At 40.5% G+C, this 18061-nt stretch overlaps 1 protein-coding gene across 1 annotated transcript in view; it reads right to left on the minus strand.

Annotated features, from left to right (window-relative positions):
- Positions 1 to 18061, minus strand: part of LOC112826425 (limbic system-associated membrane protein-like) — a 65429-nt gene that overhangs the window by 36947 nt on the left and 10421 nt on the right. The window contains exons 4-6 of the mRNA XM_073897837.1: positions 12489 to 12623; positions 3183 to 3303; positions 2657 to 2805 (exon numbers count right to left, since the gene is read on the minus strand). Of these exons, the coding sequence (XP_073753938.1) occupies positions 2657 to 2805; positions 3183 to 3303; positions 12489 to 12623 (405 nt within the window). The remainder of the gene's footprint in view (positions 1 to 2656; positions 2806 to 3182; positions 3304 to 12488; positions 12624 to 18061) is intronic.

An 18061-nucleotide genomic window follows, 5' to 3' on the forward strand; every position in this document is an offset into this window, starting at 1 on the left:
GAAACCAGTTACAAACCCAATGCTGATGCACATGCTGCCAAATGCAGAGCTGGTGCCTGGGAAGGCTGTTCTGCAGAGGGCAGTGTGGGCCCACGGGGGAAATAGCACACCATTAATCATGGCGCTGTGCACTTCTCAAGGGTAAAATTGCAGGTGACCTCAGTGAAGTCACAATATGATGATGATACACTTGTCCAAGTTTGTGATTCTCCGCTTACAAACAGAAATTCTGTGAGATTCTTGGCACTTCTTACTTTTACTGGGTGGGTCCTTTAAATGGACTTTTATGAATAGGGCGATGGTATTTACAGGGCTTGAGATCACCCTTCCTCACCACCAGCACACTCACGGGATCTCCATTATCTCTGACCTAGCCCACCCTTGCTTTCTCCTCCTCAAGTATTCCACCCTTCCCTCCTCCTTCACCTTCCTCTCTCAGTCTATAGGTGTTATTTTAGTTATTATTTGAAGTATATTAGCACACTTCTTCTGGGTGGGAAAAGTGGAAAAGATACTTTTCATATGATCTCACTGATATGCAGAATTTGAGAAACAAGACAGAGGATCATAGGGGAAGGGAGGGAAAAATGAAACAAGATGAAACCAGAGAGGGAGACAAACCATAAGAGACTCTTAATCTCAGGAAACAAACTGAGGGTTGCTGGAGTGGTGGGGGGTGGGAGGGATGGGGTGGCTGGGTGATGGACACTGGGGAGGGTATGTGCTATGGTGAGCGCTGTGAATTGTGTAAGACTGATGAATCACAGACCTGTACCCCTGAAACAAATAATACATTATATGTTAATAAAAAAATTAAAAAAAGGAAAAGATACTTTAATGCAAATTATAGTTGCTCACTTTTTCTAACCCAACTGTCCCACTTTCTCTATAAAACCTCTTATTGTCCCTATAGAACCTCTTATTAAGTGCATGTTGTTCTACTTAAGCAGGTTACCTTAGATATGTCAGAATCTCAAATTTAGAGTTGAGGCTGTTGGCCCCCATTTATGGAATCCCTGATGTCAAGAATGAAACAAGTAACTACATTTCTTAATAAATACCTTCTCAAGTGTCGAGATATTGGTGTCTCTAGCTGAAGTAAAGAACACTGATGTTTGGTCTTTGGAGACAAGTAAACAGGGATATGAATTTTAAACTTCATATTAAAATTCATGTGAATTTTAAACTTCAAGCATTTGTATGACTGTATCCCATCAAACTGTTGTAGGTTGAAGTCAATGGGAGTTATGGGGGAGAAACTGAAGCCCAAATTTAGAATAGTTTGTGGTTGTTGTTTTTTTATAAGCAGAGTTGGATCTTGAACAGTTATAAAATGGCTTTAATACTTCATCTCAAGAGAACTCTCACTGAGATTGATTTTTCTCCTAAAAATATATATTTTTTTCTTGTAGGCTCATCTAAATTGGGTAAAGCAAGATGGAGACATCTCTCCTGGTCATAGTGTTTCTAGCTTTTCCAACTGAACATGTGCAGAAAAAAATTCCTAGTAGCTTGTTATTCCAAAATAATAAATAGTAAAGGTTTTGGACTTTCTCTTTTATTCCAAATGAACTTTCTGGCCCAGCATGTGCCTACTCTTTTGTTTGTTTGACTTATTCTGATAAACATTTTCCCATTCCAAACATTTTCCTATTCTAAATTCCATTTTCTTATTCTGAGTTTTATGATCAGTTGAACAGGACTGATCACTAGAAAACTGCATAAAAGTAAGAGATGATTGATGAAACGCTAAACTTGTTTTCCTATTCTAAATGTACCATTTTCTCCTAATTTCACCCGTCATACTTCTGTTTCTCAGGGGGCATTTGTATCTGTGCTCATAGCCTCAGGGCCAGCAAGGCAGGGGGTCAGATAGCTGACCTTAATGGCTGCTACAGAGCCAGGCTCTGAAGTGGGCTCTCACTACTAACACCAGGAAGCTAAAACACCTGAGTCCTCCTCAGTCTGCCTTAGGATCTTCTCTGGTCTTTGGAAATGCTCCTCTCTCCTACCATTTTATCACTTCCAAAAATATGTCAGATAAGTAATGTTTCCTGCTGTCATATGGAAACCCTTCTGCAACCATTTTTCCTTTAGATTTTAGATCATGTTTTAATCATTCACTCCACCATTGCTCTTGTGTTGTTAAAAATACACTTTCTTTTCCCAGCCTCTCCCTTCTCCCAGCATCTTATCCATCCTCATGGAATTTTTCTTCCTCAATCACTCTCACTAGGGCCATTTTTATATTGCCATTCATTTTCCAGGATCTTACATCACCTCTGTTCCTTGAGATTTCTATTCTTTGAATATTCTTACAGTTAAATCAACCAGGAAACAAAACAAAACAAAACAAAAAAACAAAAAACAAAAAAAAAGAAAAAAACAACCTAGCAACAACAAAAAGTGACAACAAGGTAGTTATCATAAGTAAACCAGGAAATCGAGAGAGAAGTTATTTCATTTGTAAATCCTGCCTTATGCATAAGGATGGAGGGCCTGTGTTTCTGTTTCAGTGACTACATTCTTATTTTTGTATAAGTTTACCTTTAATAGGTAAGGTAAATGATAAGGTAAGGGGGTGATTTTCAGGTTTCCCACTGGAGAACTAGTTGACTTAGTTCTCCCACATCAGGCCCTGCTTTGGCATACTTACTGAAAAGGACTAGGCTGGCATTGGTGACCCCCAGATTGTTGGCAGCCACGCAGGTATAGTTGCCATAGTGCTCTTCAGTGACGTTGGTCACTGTCAGGGAGGATTGGCCCTCCGTGCTCTTAATCTCAAGGCCATTAGCACTGTTTATCCTAAGAGTTCAAAAACAGAAGAGTGAAAAAAAAAAAAAACAATGATTAAGACTTGGTGCAGTGATCCCTTTTTCATCATGATATTGGAGGACATGGAAAGAAATGTAGTAGTTAGAGCTTGTGGGTCCTGCTCAATTCCTTGTTTTAATCATGCAACCCCATATCATCAGAATCAATGTCCACTGATAGAGAAGACTCAGGAATGGATGAGTTTCATTGGGCTTTGGGGTAAGAGCTACAGGCCCCAAAGCACTCGGTAAAGAGATTTAGAAAATGAAGAGTTTAATAGCGTAAACCCACATCATGACAGTGGAGCTTGGTTCTGTCCTCAGGACCACATAGTGGAGCAAAGGGGGCCTGGCACATTTGGCACATACCTGGTGTCATCCCGGTACCACTCAAAGTCAGGCGCAGGCACTGCCGAGGCCTCACATTTGAGTGAAGCTTTCCGCCCTGTGGTGGCTTCATTGCTCTTAGATTCTGTGATAGTGGGAGGATCTGTAGGAAAGACAGGCACACCATTGACATGAGGGTCAGAGGGTGCTGCAGAATTTCCATGCAAGAAGGACTCAGAAAAGACCATCTGATCGGAGAGCTGCACGAAAGAAATAGTCTTCAAGCCTCATTTACATGAATTTTGTGATCAGCTGAATGGCACTGATCACTAGAAAATGAAATAAAAATAAGAGATGATTAATGAAACTGTAGACTTGCTTTACTTAAATGGGACAATTAACAGGGTTTTATGGCAATGGAATCTAGGATTTCTTTTTCCCTTCTCCAATAGACCATCAGTTATTTCAACCATAGATTATAATATTTACATAGTTTTTTCTTTTTATAAATTAAATGGTGATACCAAAGGACTTGGGATTTTAAATGTCTAATTTGAACATTTTTCTTTTTCATCATCATCATTATCATCTCTGTTGTTATAGTTTGAGATGGTAGTAAGAAGTCTGGTGGAAGTGATAGAGGGTTAAAGTTCTCCCAACATAAGCTCAGCCTGATATCGTTGCGGGAATTCAGAAAAACAAACAAACAAACAAACTAGTGTTAGATATTTACCTTTTTTTCTAAGTGTTTCCTTGTTGCTATGACCCAAGTAAATTGTGCTTTTGTGTGTGAGTGTACAATTGAAGTGTACTCTGCCGCAGAGAAGCCTGCCTGGTGTGTCAGTTTTCTGCGCTCACTGGCAGTTGGACACTTGATATGTTCTGCTTAGAATTGGGCTTGCAAAACTGTAGTGGGTTTGAAATGAGCTCAGAAACACATCTAATGTTCTAATTTGCTATGATTCTTTCAAGCAATCCTACAGAGGGTGGAACAAGCGTTTACAGGCCCACATGACTAAGCTGGGATGGTAGACTCAAGCTCCTGGCTTGACGATGCTGTATTTGTACAGGTTATGGACCTTCAAGGGGAAAAGGACTTTTCTGCCCAAAGGTCATTTGCCAGAAAATGGTAGGTTGGCTCTGTGCACAAGTCAAAAATAGACCCAAACAATCTGTTTAGATTTTGTAGAGGAGGAAGTTTATTTAGGGAAATTAGCAAAGTAAACTCTAGTACACAAAATTTATTTAAATCTCTGCTCTTCAGCACTTGGTTCGGCTCACTCATTTTTGCTTTTTGTCTTCATATTCAAAACTATTTTCCAAGTTTCCTGCCTATAGAAGACTCTGACCTTCTTAGTTTAAAAGGATGCACAAAACCATGAGGTTAGTCTGCAGTTTTCTCCCCCATTTCATTTTCACATCAGCATGGACATCTTGAAATCACTGACAGAGAGAGGAGGAGTTAAAGCACATTTGGATAAGCATCACCAGCCCTTGTGTAGACAGATGTGCCAAAGCGGGTGGTGGAGGTGGGTGTTTTATTTTAGACTTATCTACTCATTTTTGTATAGACACAAAAAAGCAGCCAGGTGAGTGGAAAGAACCCTGGATTGGAAACTAGGAGTCCTGGAATTTAATTTCATTTTGGTTGTGTGGACCTCCCATCACACAATTTATCTTACTGAGCCTTGGTTTTATTACCTATAAAGTGAGGGAACCACACTTTAATGACCTCTAGTAACCCTACCAGCTTAAAAAAAAAAATTCTAGTCAAAACTGCCTATCTTTCACAAATGGGCAGATGGTATCATTATGACCCAAGTGTATGTTCATACCCATAACTCATTTAACCCTTAAATTACTAACTTTCAAAATTACAGCTTATTTATCTGTTCTATGAGTTAGGAGTCAGGATTAACAATCAGAAACAGGAAACCTACGGTCAGATTTTGACTCTTCTCTTAACCAGAACTATGGCCTGCCCAAGTGTCTGCACCAGTTTGAGCTTTTTCTTTCTCTTCTTTTAAAAGAAGGAGTTGGGGCGCTTGGGTGGCTCAGTCATTAAGCGTCTGCCTTCGGCTCAGGTCATGATCCCAGGGTCCTGGGATCAAGCCCCACATCAGGCTCCCTGCTCCGCGGGAAGCCTGTTTCTCCCTCTCCCACTCCCCCTGCTTATGTTCCCTCTCTTGCTGTCTCTCTGTCAATTAAATACATACATAAAATCTTAAAAAAAAAAAGGAGTTAACCTAAAATGATCACCAAGGTTCCACATAAAATTCTTTCATTTGGTGATTTGCTATGTGGATCATTAGAGCACATTAGTTCAAAGGATAATGGGATAATTGGTGGTAGTGGTGTTGGTGGGGGAGGTATTTGTATAGAGATGGGGCACTGAACAGAGGTTAAGAGTTTGGATTTAAAGTTTGTTAGACATGAGCTCAAATACAGACTCTATACTTCACTGTCCTTCCTCATTACAGAAGATAGTGCTTTGTCTAGAGTCATATTGCCTCACCCTCCTCATTTATAAAAAGCTGGAACCAGAGGCAGGGAGGTCCACTTTGAGAGTACTGAAGGAACCCGCTAGCCTGCACTAGGTTTGTGATAAAGAAAATGGAAGGGAAGGGACAGAATTGAAATTGAGAGATATGAAGGCTCAGAATTGACAAGAATAGATGTAAAGGATGAGGGAAAAGAGGAAGAGTGTCAGAGGTAACACTCAAGTTTCTGGGTTGGGCATCTAAGTGACGCCATCCTCTGCAAAAAGATACGTAAGAAGAGAAATAGATGACCATGAACAAATACTAGTTTCCCATCCTCACCTATTCACTGTAGTAGGTTCTGAAGCTGTCAGTGACTCCACAATTTGTAGCATGCTGGCCAGAGAGAGAATCTTGCTTGTGATTCTATTGACTTCTTTAATTTCTCAGTTTGTAAAATGAGTTTTAACCAGTGTTTGTGAATTTCTGGAGCCACATGGTTATGGGTGACAAACCCTTAATGATGACTACCTTATTGCTGAGCCAGCCCTAACCTGATCCAATTCCACACTTTCTATCACCTCCACCTCTCACACTCAGGGCTGCGGCACCTCAACATAATAATACCATGGTACATGGCTTCCAGCCCCTCCACCATGGGACCAGGAATGCAGGTCCCAGCTGTACAGTTTTGTGGGAGAGTTCTTCCTTACTCTGGATGTTTCCTTCTATGCGGTGGGAGCTTATTTAGTACACGTCCTTGCTCTGAGACCCACAAGGAAGGAATAATTTTGACTGAAAAGTCTGGAAAGAATAAATGAGGTTTCTTTGGCTCATCTTTTTCCTTGCTTCCTTTTTTGGGACCAACCTTCTGGCAGGGAATGAGGGTTTGCCTCTGTTTCTTCACACTAAAGTCTTACTCAGGCTCTCTCCTTCCTGCTCTTAGGTGAGTAGGCCTGCCCCATTCCAGGGCTGCCATGTTTGGAGAGATAAGTCCCCCACACTAAGTACTACCTCTATCCATCTTAATCTCTAATAATGGGGGCAGTTGGGCCTCTCATATATCTCCTTTACCTATTTCTCCATTTGTTTAGAACCTGAATAACTATGTAGTAAGTTATTTATTAGCTCCTCAGAGATGCCAGTATGGGAAAGGTGACAGCAAATTAAGGTTGAATACTTTTAGGTGCATTAATTTTGGGATAGGATGACACTGGTCAGTTACAAAGACCAAACACTTGCTTCTCTCCTTGAAAATCTAGGAAGTTTCTCCTACCAAGGTAAATTCACAGATAATGATAAATGTACAAAGAAGTCATTGTTCCTAATATTTCTCAGATGACACGATGGTGCAAGTCTGTTCACTCATGGCTTATTGGAATGAACATTTCAAAATTCATTTGTAACGAATTCTGTATAGGTGAGGCTAAGAAAAATTATTACAAATCACATTGCAGCATGCCTAGTAGAGTTAAAATAATAGATGTCCATGCTCAAAATATTGTTATAATAAAAATGTGGCTTAATAATAATGCTGCACAGAGTTCATTGTTATTCTTTATGTGACTTTGGAATAGCCTAAATTTTCAAAGGACTCTTCCAGTCTTTATTACTTCAAAACTCTGGGTTCTGAAAATATTAATAAGGACTTTCTTCATCTTATATCACCAATAACAAGAATTTTTCAAGTAGAATGAATAGGATAACAGTGACAGTGGTCTAGCAAACAAAGTATCATTCACTTAATCATCCTAATTTTTTTGAATAATAATATAAAAAGAACAAAATTCTTAATAAAGGTCTCAATTTGTGGGCATTTACCATGTGTCAGCACTCTACTAGGCTTTAGGTATTCTTTTCACCCAAATAATAGCTATCAGAGATAAGACTTATTAACCCTAGCTTATGAAAGAGAAGACAGATCTACAGAGGGTTAATAACTTGTCCAAATTCATATAGCCAACATTTGATGGAGTCTAGCTCTGAACCCATGTTTTGAAGCCCATGCTCTGAACTTCTCTGGGCTTCCATCTGAATGAGTTCCTTTAAAGAGAAATGAATTCCTAATAGGGAAAAATACCATTTAGGGGAACATGTTGGTAGCTTAAAAGGTAAATGTTCTATTTCTGCTATTAAAGGGTACCAAAATGGCACAGCATGCAGTGACCTAGGGGGTATAAACCTGCATTAGAAATCAGGAGTTGTGAGTTCAATTTCTGCCTGCGCCACTTAGATTATCATCTCCTATGGGTGACGTGTTGACTTCCTGGGGCCCCCCCACCTATAAATGGAGATGATGACCCCTGTGATCTGTCTCACAGGTTTGATGTAAAGATCAAATGAAATCATGTATATAAGAGCACATTTAACACCGGAGGTGATTACTTTTATTATTATTATTATTATTGTTATTTTACATTTACTATTTGTATTACTATTATTCACGTGGTGGTTTGGAAGGAAAGAGGGCTGTGGAGTTAGAACTCGGTTAGAATCCCAACTCTACCTACCACTCACAAGTTCTTTGATTTTATGGCCAACAATGCTTATATTCTCTAAGCTCTGTTTTTGTCCTCTCTGTAGACGGATGATTTGATTATCTTTCAGGGTTAGTGTGCAATGGTGGACCAGCGGAGGAGGGGCAGAGAATAGAGGCAATAAGAAAGGTACTATCTTTAGAGAATTTAAAGATAATAGAACTAACTTAATCTTTTTTTTTAAACACTATGTCCCAGAAATACTAAACTTAACATACTAAATAATGTCAGTGATAAAGTAAATATCTCCTTGCTCGGGCAGTTCAGGCCCAATACACCTCCCTCCTTGGTTAGCCACTGTCAATGTGATGACTACAGTGAATCATACAAAACCTCTAGCGGAGTCTTGGTACTCTAGGAATTCAGGAAATTATGGTTCTTGTTCACACTGCAAAGTTATGGTAGAAGATCGCAATACTCTGGATTCATACTGAATATCTCCTCTGAAGGTCCCATAATAGAGTCATAAGCATTAGGACATGTCTTTACTGAAACCATGCCAAATATAAGAATAAACTAAAGGTTGGCATGGAGAATGCGTAGCTGTAGCTATGAATATCCAGAGAAAGTAGCCACTCTGGTTCCATTATGAGCAGTCATTTTCTTGAAGTCTCATCATTAGGTGATTTTTGAATCAAAGCACTGAAGAGTTCAGTTAAAATGCATATATATTATCTGGAGACAGTGGATGTCTCCAGTCCCAGTTGTAGAATCTATGGTAAGTAACCTCTACCTCCTCTAGTAAATGGCTATCAAATGTAAGCATGAGCCTTAGAAATGCCAGCGTCCATGTCCCCCCCATCTGTGTTGAGTTAGTTCTGGACATCAACGTGGAGGCAGAGCTGAGTTCAAAGGGAGACGAATGGAGGAGAAAGAAGTTATAGCTTGGTAGTGTGAACCTAGTTGGAGACATCGTTGTGGGAAGGTGGAGGAATATTAGCTGGTTAATGGGATGGAGGGAAGCCTTGAGAGTTCGGGGCAGCTTTGGAGAAGTATTTCTACAGAAATAGGAAAAGAGTTCAGTTTAACGAGAATCCAGATAAACTTAACGGTCTGCATTTATTGAATGTTGACTATGCACTAGATATTATCCTCAGGATACGGGGCACTAGGATGAGGTAAACCCAAGTAGCTACTTTTAATACACTGTGAGAACCGAAATTGAGGGAATCTGTAAGGAAAGGACAGTTGTCCCTAGGGATGGTATCTGGAAGAAATGAGCAGCTGTACTGTAAGTAAGATACAAGAAACCAGAAGTCCTGTCTATTGTACTAGTAATAAGCTTATTTAGTTGAAGAGATTTCAGGTCAGTAATTTAGCTTCTGTAAACTCCTCTCACTACTTAGAAAATAGATTTTGCTTGTCAAATGTCTATATGCAATGCTATAAACCAACTGTGGAGAAGGATTATCCAAGAGAAGTAAAAAGGAGAGACCGTAGAATCCAGTTTATGACGTAAACAGGAGAAACTGTTGTGTCTACATCTTTTATTTACTACTCTAGCTTCTCAGTGTCCTGCAACAAATATCTGTTGGCAACTGAGTAAATGAATCAATGAAATGCTTGTAGGAGCAAATTACCAGCATTGGGATTTTTTTTTTCCAGTGGTACTCAGGGTCTGTTTCATTACAATAAGCTATTTAGTCATTATTTATCTTAGCCATCCTGATCCCCTGAACTAATTCCAAACCCTGTGTTTTGAAAAGGAAGAGGAATCAGTTTAAATAATGGGACACTTTCACAGTACAAAGGCTTAGATGAAGTGATGCAGGTAATACTGGATATTTCTCTGTAGGACCAAGTTTTGCAAGCCAGACCTGGTTCTGTAATTCAATCCTGGAGACTTCATCTACTTAATACAACTACACGTAAATAGGACATATCGTATGAACAGTACAACAGGTACAATGGCTAGTTGTTTTGATGTAATATAAACACAGCTTATGCAGTGTTGGTGAAAAAGGTGATTACAAAAGAAATTGATATCAGAATATATTTCCTGATTTGTGACTGAGTTTGAAGAAATGTTAAGAGGGCAGACTTTACCTGTGAGTTTTTACCTACTCATTCAGTCAACATTCACTGAGCAATTTTTATAAGGTCAGATATGTGCTAGGTGCTGCTGGTTAGGACATACATTCTGTATGTTTAACTAAGCTCATTATAAAACTCCATGTAATTTGTTATTAGATATCTTTTCAGAATCTTGAGGTTCTGTCTATATTCTTCCATGGTTCACTCATCACTAGGAAAAGCTCACATCTTCTTAAAAGCCTTTTCTTAAAAATTATCAGTATTTTCTTCTGCTCTAAGTTACACTATGGGGACAGTCAAGAAGGAGCAATGTCAGACTAATTGAGCTAATAATAATAGGGCCCAGGCGGCTGGCTTTGATCTTGGGAACCATCTGCAATGCGGGCCACTTTGATGTTTCACACAATGGAAGCATAAATATTTTCTATGTACTCCATGATTGGACTTTCAGAAATCTAATTAAGATGAAGGTCAATTAAGAGAAAATGAAATCTTAACTCTAAAAGTCAGAGAAGAGGTGGAAGATGATGGCATGGCTGTGTGTACATAAAAGAACCTAACTAACCTAATTATAAACTTATATAAACACCCAGAGAAATTGCCTTTCATGTGAAAAAAAGGTCCTAAAGCATTTTATAACATTAAGATCATTAATGTGTCTTTGAAACACACCCAGCACTGAAAAAGAATAGTAATACTGGCATTTCAAAACTCTATTACAAAAAAAAAAAAAAAAGTCGCAGACAGCTCCAGGACAAAAGCACTTCAGAGCTCATCAAATGTACCCCTCGCTTCTTGGAAATGATTGCCATAAGTGTCTATGGCAGAGTCCTATGTATTGGATTCTTCTAGATATTGGCGTGAAGGGGGTTTCACTGTCCAGGAAAGCTGCAAGGCTAAAGCGGGGTAAGGGGAAATAGTGCAGCCCGGCGTAGACCAGGTCACCTCAGACAAGTCTCCTCAGCTCTCTGTGCCTCAGTTTCCAGATTTTTAAAGTATAACTAATGATGTTTATCTCATGAGTTTACTGTGAGAATTAAATGTAATTCCATTAGTCCAGTACTGCCCATGGTGGCTACTAAGGATTGAAAAATGCCTTCTCTTCTTCTTCATCCTGAGAACATGGGCTTTAGAGTCAAATGGGCCAGAGTCTGAATCCCTTTTCTTACACTTGCTTCTGCATTGGAAAAGCAACTTTACTTCCTTGGGCTTCAGAGTCTCAAACCCTAAAATGGAGTCAGTTCTATCTACCATGACAAGGAATTTATATAGAATTTATATAGAATTGCTGGTACATAGGTAACTTCATGGAAGGCTTAAGATAATGAAAAGTAATTTACAATGGTCTAGAGTATATTTTCAAATATGGGTTAACATGTTTGTGCATCTGTCTCTGTGTGCCTATGTACATGCATGTATGTGTGTTATATATGCATATGTATATATGGGTGTGTAGGGGATGTATTTGTATGTGTGTGTGCTCTAAATGCATAGGAAGGGAGAACTGTCAGGATGTCCCTTTGTCCCTGTCACTAGCCACAATTGTTTGATGTGGGAACTTGAATTTGAATGATGTGAAAGGTCACTCCTAACTGAACAGGGTAAACGAATTCTCTTTATTCCTTTGCTGGGTGACATACATCATATGGATCCACCCCTGCTCCCTGTCTTTTGAACTACATCTAAGGATCTTTTCATCTGCGAAGTTCAAAGTATGACCATTACCTATGCATCTTAGTGAAATCTTTGTTTCTAATGCCCATACTTTGGGACAAATAGCCAAACTAATTTATCAAGTATCCCTGGTAGCCATCGGGGACACATGATAACCTGACCACAGTGACTTGAATTTGTTCTCAAGGCCAATCAGTTAAATAGCAGAGGAAGGGTTATTGCCTTCTGATAAACAATGCAATAAGAGAAATTCCAGTTGAAGCAGATATGAATTGTTTCTTTTTCCAAAGTGGTGTGAACTTATTCTCCACAAAGACCAAAATAGTGATTGCCAGAAATGCTAGGGCTGTCTGATCATGTTTTCTTAATTCTGTAGTCTGAGTAAAAGACAGACTGTATTGTTAAATGCATTATGGGTTATATTTAGAGTTGGTAGAGTTGATTTATCTAATTCAAAGGCCAAGTCCTGCCCTTAGATGTGTCCAATGTATAAATGTGCATCCCTGACCAGAGGAGCATCTGCTTGAAATGCAATGTTCTTTTGTTAATGGGATCTTTAGAGCTTGCTCGTGGTAGAGGTGGGCCCTGGGCACACAGCGCCTGCTGGCTTTTGCTATACTCACAGTTCACAGTGACCTTCACTTGTCTCACATCCGCTGAGGAGACTTCATTGGCAGCTTTGCACTCATATTTGCCTGACTGCTCCCTGGTGATGCCAAGGATCTCCAGATATTCTTCTTCTCCTTCAAACTCTCTCCCTGAAAAACAGAAATTTGCATGATTGTTTTTTAGGTTTAAAATATGCAGTAGAACACCTATGTTTTCTTTTCAGAAGCAGTAAATACACATGTTTTTTTTAATAATTTGACAATGCATTTGTCTGAGGTCAGGTCCCACAGAAGCAGACCCCAAGACAAAAATCAGGTGAACGTGATTACGGAAGGAGCGTTCTCAGGAAAAACCAGTAGGTGAGTAGGAAAGTGGGACCTGGAAGAGAAAGAAGCCAAGAGAGGGTACAGGTCTCATCCCACACAAGGTAACTTGGTTTAATCCATGAGGGAGCTCTGGGGAAAGCACATGTCCCACTCAAAGTTGTCCTGACTGAGGGTCAAGAAGCTAGAGTGTTTATGCATCTACACCCATTGATCACTGGTTGAGGGCTCAGAACACAGTGGGAATTGGGCACAGAGTTGTAAGGGCTCAGACGGACTACTGTCGAAGCCCTGTTACCATCAATTACACCATGTGGCAAAACACGCTTCTGACCGAAGTTGTTATTAGGAAAAGCGGTTTCCTTTTGAGAAACTCATTCTTCTCCCTCAGATTATGTGGAATTCTGTTTACAAAGGTCATGTTTAAAACCCTGTCATGTAGTTATGGTTTCCTTGCTTAGTGTCAAGCTGTAAACTGCTTCATCATTGAGGCTTTCAGACCAGGAACCAGATAAATGAGGATGTGCTGCTGATGCTGTGCTTTGTGACAGACTGTGTCACATGGGGGTGGGTGGTAGGGAGCTCAATATCATTGGCTTAATCAGTTAGAGTTAGGGCTCTGGAGGTCCTTTTTGGAAAGTTCCGCAAAGTTGGATGTGTCCATTTAGTAATGAAATTTCAAGACAGGCAGGCTTGTTTAATTCCCCTCCTGTGGAGTATAATTGATTAAATGACTTTCTTCCAGGAGAAGGTGGGGGTAGTGAGAGAAGGACTAGGAAGTGGGAGGGGAGGAAAAGGAACTGAGGGAAAAGAAGATGAAGAGGGAAGGGGATTGAGCAGGGGAAGAGCTTGGTCAAAAAGGCCTATGGACTTTAACTCTAGCTAAATTGAACCCTCTAAATTGAACAAATTATAAAACCCCGTTGCTGTTGGGTTAGGATAAAGCAGTTGGGGAGGGTGCAAGAGGACACAATCCTGCCCCGCGAAGAAATCTTGCTCTTGGTCATCCTACACTAAATGGTACCAATTAATAGCTTTGCTCAAATGCCACAAGCTGTTTTCCTTTTCTGGAAATTCCCCAATGGCCAAATCAACATAACAGACAGCTAGCACAGAGACAAATTCACTGTCTAAATATGTCAGCCAAGCCTGTTAACTAGGCTCCCAGTAGAACACAGGGCCTCTTTGATAACATCCTGTAACACAACTGTCAGGACTATTCTAAGCTTCAAGTCTTCTGTCAATTGTCACTATCACTAGTGTTGAGGAGGAGACTACACAATCCCAACAACAAAAGGCAGTAGTTACATAGAATTATCTGGTTCTGGAGTCCTGCACATTATCTAGCACATGTTTCTACTAAAAATGTTTTAGAATTAGTGTGTTAAGTAAATAGCTGCATATTATCTATAAAAGATTAATTTTTTTCCCTGTGTTTTCACCTTGTTCCTTCTCCACATTCAGGGAAGCAGTCAGACCTGACTTCACATGCTGCAGAAGTAGAATGTGGTAGGAAAGAAAACAGAAATCTTAGGAAGGGTAATAGTCCGCTGTATTGGATGAGCTGGGAAGAATTTGGGCTTGGAGGAAAAAAACAATCTTTCCTACATACTTGCAACTGTGGACTGAGAGTCATGTCAACTAATTGATGCTAAAATCTTGTAGCTAAATGCAAATACCCTGAAGACAAACGGCAATGTTGACAACTCCAGGCCAAAATAGGTGTAAACTCATTAAAAAATCTGGAGTGAACGGGCGCCTGGGTGGCTCAGATGGTTAAGCATCTGCCTTCGGCTCAGGTCATGATCCCGGGGTCCTGGGGTTGAGCCCCGCATCAGGGTCCCTGCTCAGCGGGGAACCTGCTTCTCCCTCTGCACCCCCCCCATGTGCCCGCTCTCTCTTTCTCTCTCTCTCTCACAAAAATAAATAAATAAATTCTTTAACAAAATCTGGAGAGCAGCGGTGGAATTGACAGTAAGACAGCATTACTGATTTTGAGAATAATGGTGTATTGTAATAAAAGAAGAGTTTGGGGCACCTGCATGGCTCAGGAGGCTCAGTTAAGTGTCTGACTCTTGGTTTCTGCTCAGGTCACCATCTCAGGGTCGTGAGATGGAGCCCAACATCAGGTTCCATGCTGAGCACACCTGTGCCCCTTCCCCAACCCCTCCCCCTGTTTGTGCACTCTCTATCTCTAAAATAAATAAATAAAATCTTTAAATCGGCCTCCCCCTGCTCTGCGGGGAGCCTGCTTCTTCCTCTCCCTCCGCCTGCCACTCCCCCTGCTTGTGCTCTCTCTCATTGTCAAATAAATAAATAAAAAATAAACAAAAAGAAGAAAAGAAAGAAAGAAGGGTTCCAAATGATTTCTGAATGGTGTAGGATTTCTTCCCTGCCAGCCCCCCCCAACTCCATCAACCTCATTCCTGGGTGGGTACTGAGCTGTCAGTGAAAGAACAAGTGCGGTCTTCTTAGAGATGGCCAACAACACTGTATTCTTTTCGATTCACTGGGGGAGAAAGGGTATGCTGAGTCCTCTGCTGTTGAAAAGCTGGACAGGGCATCTCTGGCTGTGTCCTGAGGAGGGATTTGCTGGGTGGAGTTGTTGGTTCAAAAAAAGGTGTGTCAAAGGCACCTGGGTGGCTCAGTTGGTTAAGCGTCTGCCTTCGGCTCAGGTCATGATCCCAGGGTCCTGGAATCGAGTCCCGCATCGGGCTCCCTGCTCGGCAGAGAGTCTGCTTCTCCCTCTGCCCCTCCTCCCCCACTCGTGCTCTCTCTCCCTCAGGCGCTCTCTCTCTCAAATAAATAAATAAAATCTTAAAAAAAAAAAAAAGGTGTGGCGATACCAATAGAGCCCCCAGGTGGAAACAGCCACCATGACATACCTTTTATCTGGTCAAGTGCAATTTTTTGTTCAAAGCATGGACACCTGCTTTTGTTCACCTTGAGTCAGAATTCTAAAATGCGCTCAGAGTCTCTTGCTCCTCTCCCTTTGCCCCAGTATATCTGTCCGCCTCAGGGCACTTTTCCCCTCCATTCTTTCAGTTCACTCTGACTAGCTGCTCTCAACCCAAGGGTCCTGTCCCCATTTCCCTCTACTCTCTCAACCTCAAGAAGGCTCTCAGGCCAGAGTGTGACACTTAACCTGTTGTGACATTCTCCGGTGGAATAAAGCCCCCTGGCTACAATGTGGGTCTTTCTCTTGTTCCTATCTATTATTTTCTGCCCTGGCATAAATGTTCACTTGAAATGCAAATTTCAATATTTTGGTATTTTAAACATCTCAACCTATTTCCACAAGCCTGCTCACGTCGCTGAGTGTTATATTTATTCTGGGATCTGATGTTTAGTTTAAATCTCCCTTTGCTTAATGTGCTTTTGCGTCTCCTGGCAATTTTCAGCTACCAGGCTAAATAATTTCTCGTCCTCCTCAGTGGATGCACCTTTCAAACTCCTGCACATAATTAGCATATCCCCTCGTAGTCACTGTTTACTCAAATGGTACATATTAGTTCTTTTAAAATTTCTTCATAAGTCAGAAAGAAGGGCCTGGAGCTAACAGCAAGAGGAAAGTGTTCTCTTCTGTGTTCCCTAACGTAGAGGCAAATCAGCCAGGAATCACGCCAGTTAAAGTATGCCAGGTGCCACCATCTTAGCAGCTTCAGAATATTGTGCTTTGGTGAAACTTGTGGATTCACATCTGAAATGTTGATTGATTCAGATTTCCAAAGTCAACCAGGCATTTGGAAGCAAGCAGCCGCTTGAAATTAAGTACGTTCCCGTGGCACTGGTCTCTCTCCTTCCTCTCCCTTGCCCCCATCCCCCTCCTTCCCCTTCCCACATACACACGTGCATACAGACAAATAGCAATTTATTTATATTTAACCATTCACTTGAACTTTTAGGAAACAGCATACAAATTCACTAAAACCCAAATATTTGCTTACTAAACAGAACAGGCCTATTCTTAAAAATTCCCCAGAGATGACAACAAGTGCCCTATTTGAGATTTAAAAAAAAAAGGCTACTATCCTAATAATCATTATGATATCTTTCGTTTTTTTTTATTTGAGGTACAGGAAATAGCATTTAGAAAACTTGTTAAAATTTGAGCGTTTTATGACTTTAAAAATGTAGAATTCCAAGGATTCATACATGTTAGGACAGGGAGAAATCATTTTTTCCCCTATTCTGAGAAGAGTCTTAGTATATCTCTGCAGATCATTTTCTCACAGAAGGGAAGGTGGGTTTGAAATGGGATTGACATTCTCTTTACTCTCCTAAATTTGAATATTTACTAGTGGATGTAAACAGATTAGCTTTAACACAAACACACATTAATGAAAAGCAAAGGAATGGAGCTTGTCTTGCAAGGTGCGTGTGCTCGTATGCGTGTTGGGCCTGTGGTTGGAAAGAGTGAACAGGGTGTGCAAAAGCAAGCTATGAACTTCTACCTCTCAAAATAAAAGAAAAAAGGATTGCAAATCAATGATGCCATTTGAAGTTTTCTGTGCTAACTTCAAATACTGTAACAAGTTTCTGTTCTTACAGTACGTTTCATGTTTTCTTTTTTTTCCTAAGGACATACTCACCTGTTCCTGTCTTTGCTTCATTCCCTACTTTTTTTTTTTTTTTTTTTGGCACATCATGTTCCACACAAACATGCAAAAAAAAAAAAAAAAGGAATGGAAGAGAGAAAAAAACCCAAGAAATCTAAAAAGAAATATGCCTGTGATGGGGTTCTGTTTGTATTTCCAGCCACGTCTCTCTCTAGATCTTTGAAGTTTTGTTTCTCAGCTTCACATCCCAGCTGAGAGATCCTTTAGCATTTGACAGTGTTTCTGTCCAAAGGTTGAAACCACTTCTCATCCCCACCTCTCACCACCCATCATGAGAGAGTTGAGGGGGGTGGTAAATGATCCATGACTGAAAGACAGGGGTGGGGGCAGACACAATCGTCATTAGTAGCAATCAGAAGAGAATTAAGGAGACACAGGGAGGAACACTGCATTGAAGACATACAATGGTGATACAATAGGGATGATTTTAAGGAAGAGTTCGAGGGATGGAAATGAAAGAAGAGAGAGTTCTCTAGAGAATGAGGCATTTGACTATTGAGATATTTGAGCTACATGGGAGGGAAGGGCTTGGTTACTCTGCTGTAGAAAAGTACCCCATTTGAATAGGAAGACACAACAGGGTGTGGATTATGCGAATTGGTCCCATGCCTTCTGCAGCCCCAAACGGTGTAGTTAGTACCCAGA

The sequence above is a fragment of the Callorhinus ursinus genome, unplaced genomic scaffold (assembly GCF_003265705.2).
Source record: "Callorhinus ursinus isolate GAN/ISIS: 27379988/994484 unplaced genomic scaffold, GSC_fseal_2.0 scaffold1, whole genome shotgun sequence".
Lineage (NCBI taxonomy): Eukaryota > Metazoa > Chordata > Mammalia > Carnivora > Otariidae > Callorhinus > Callorhinus ursinus.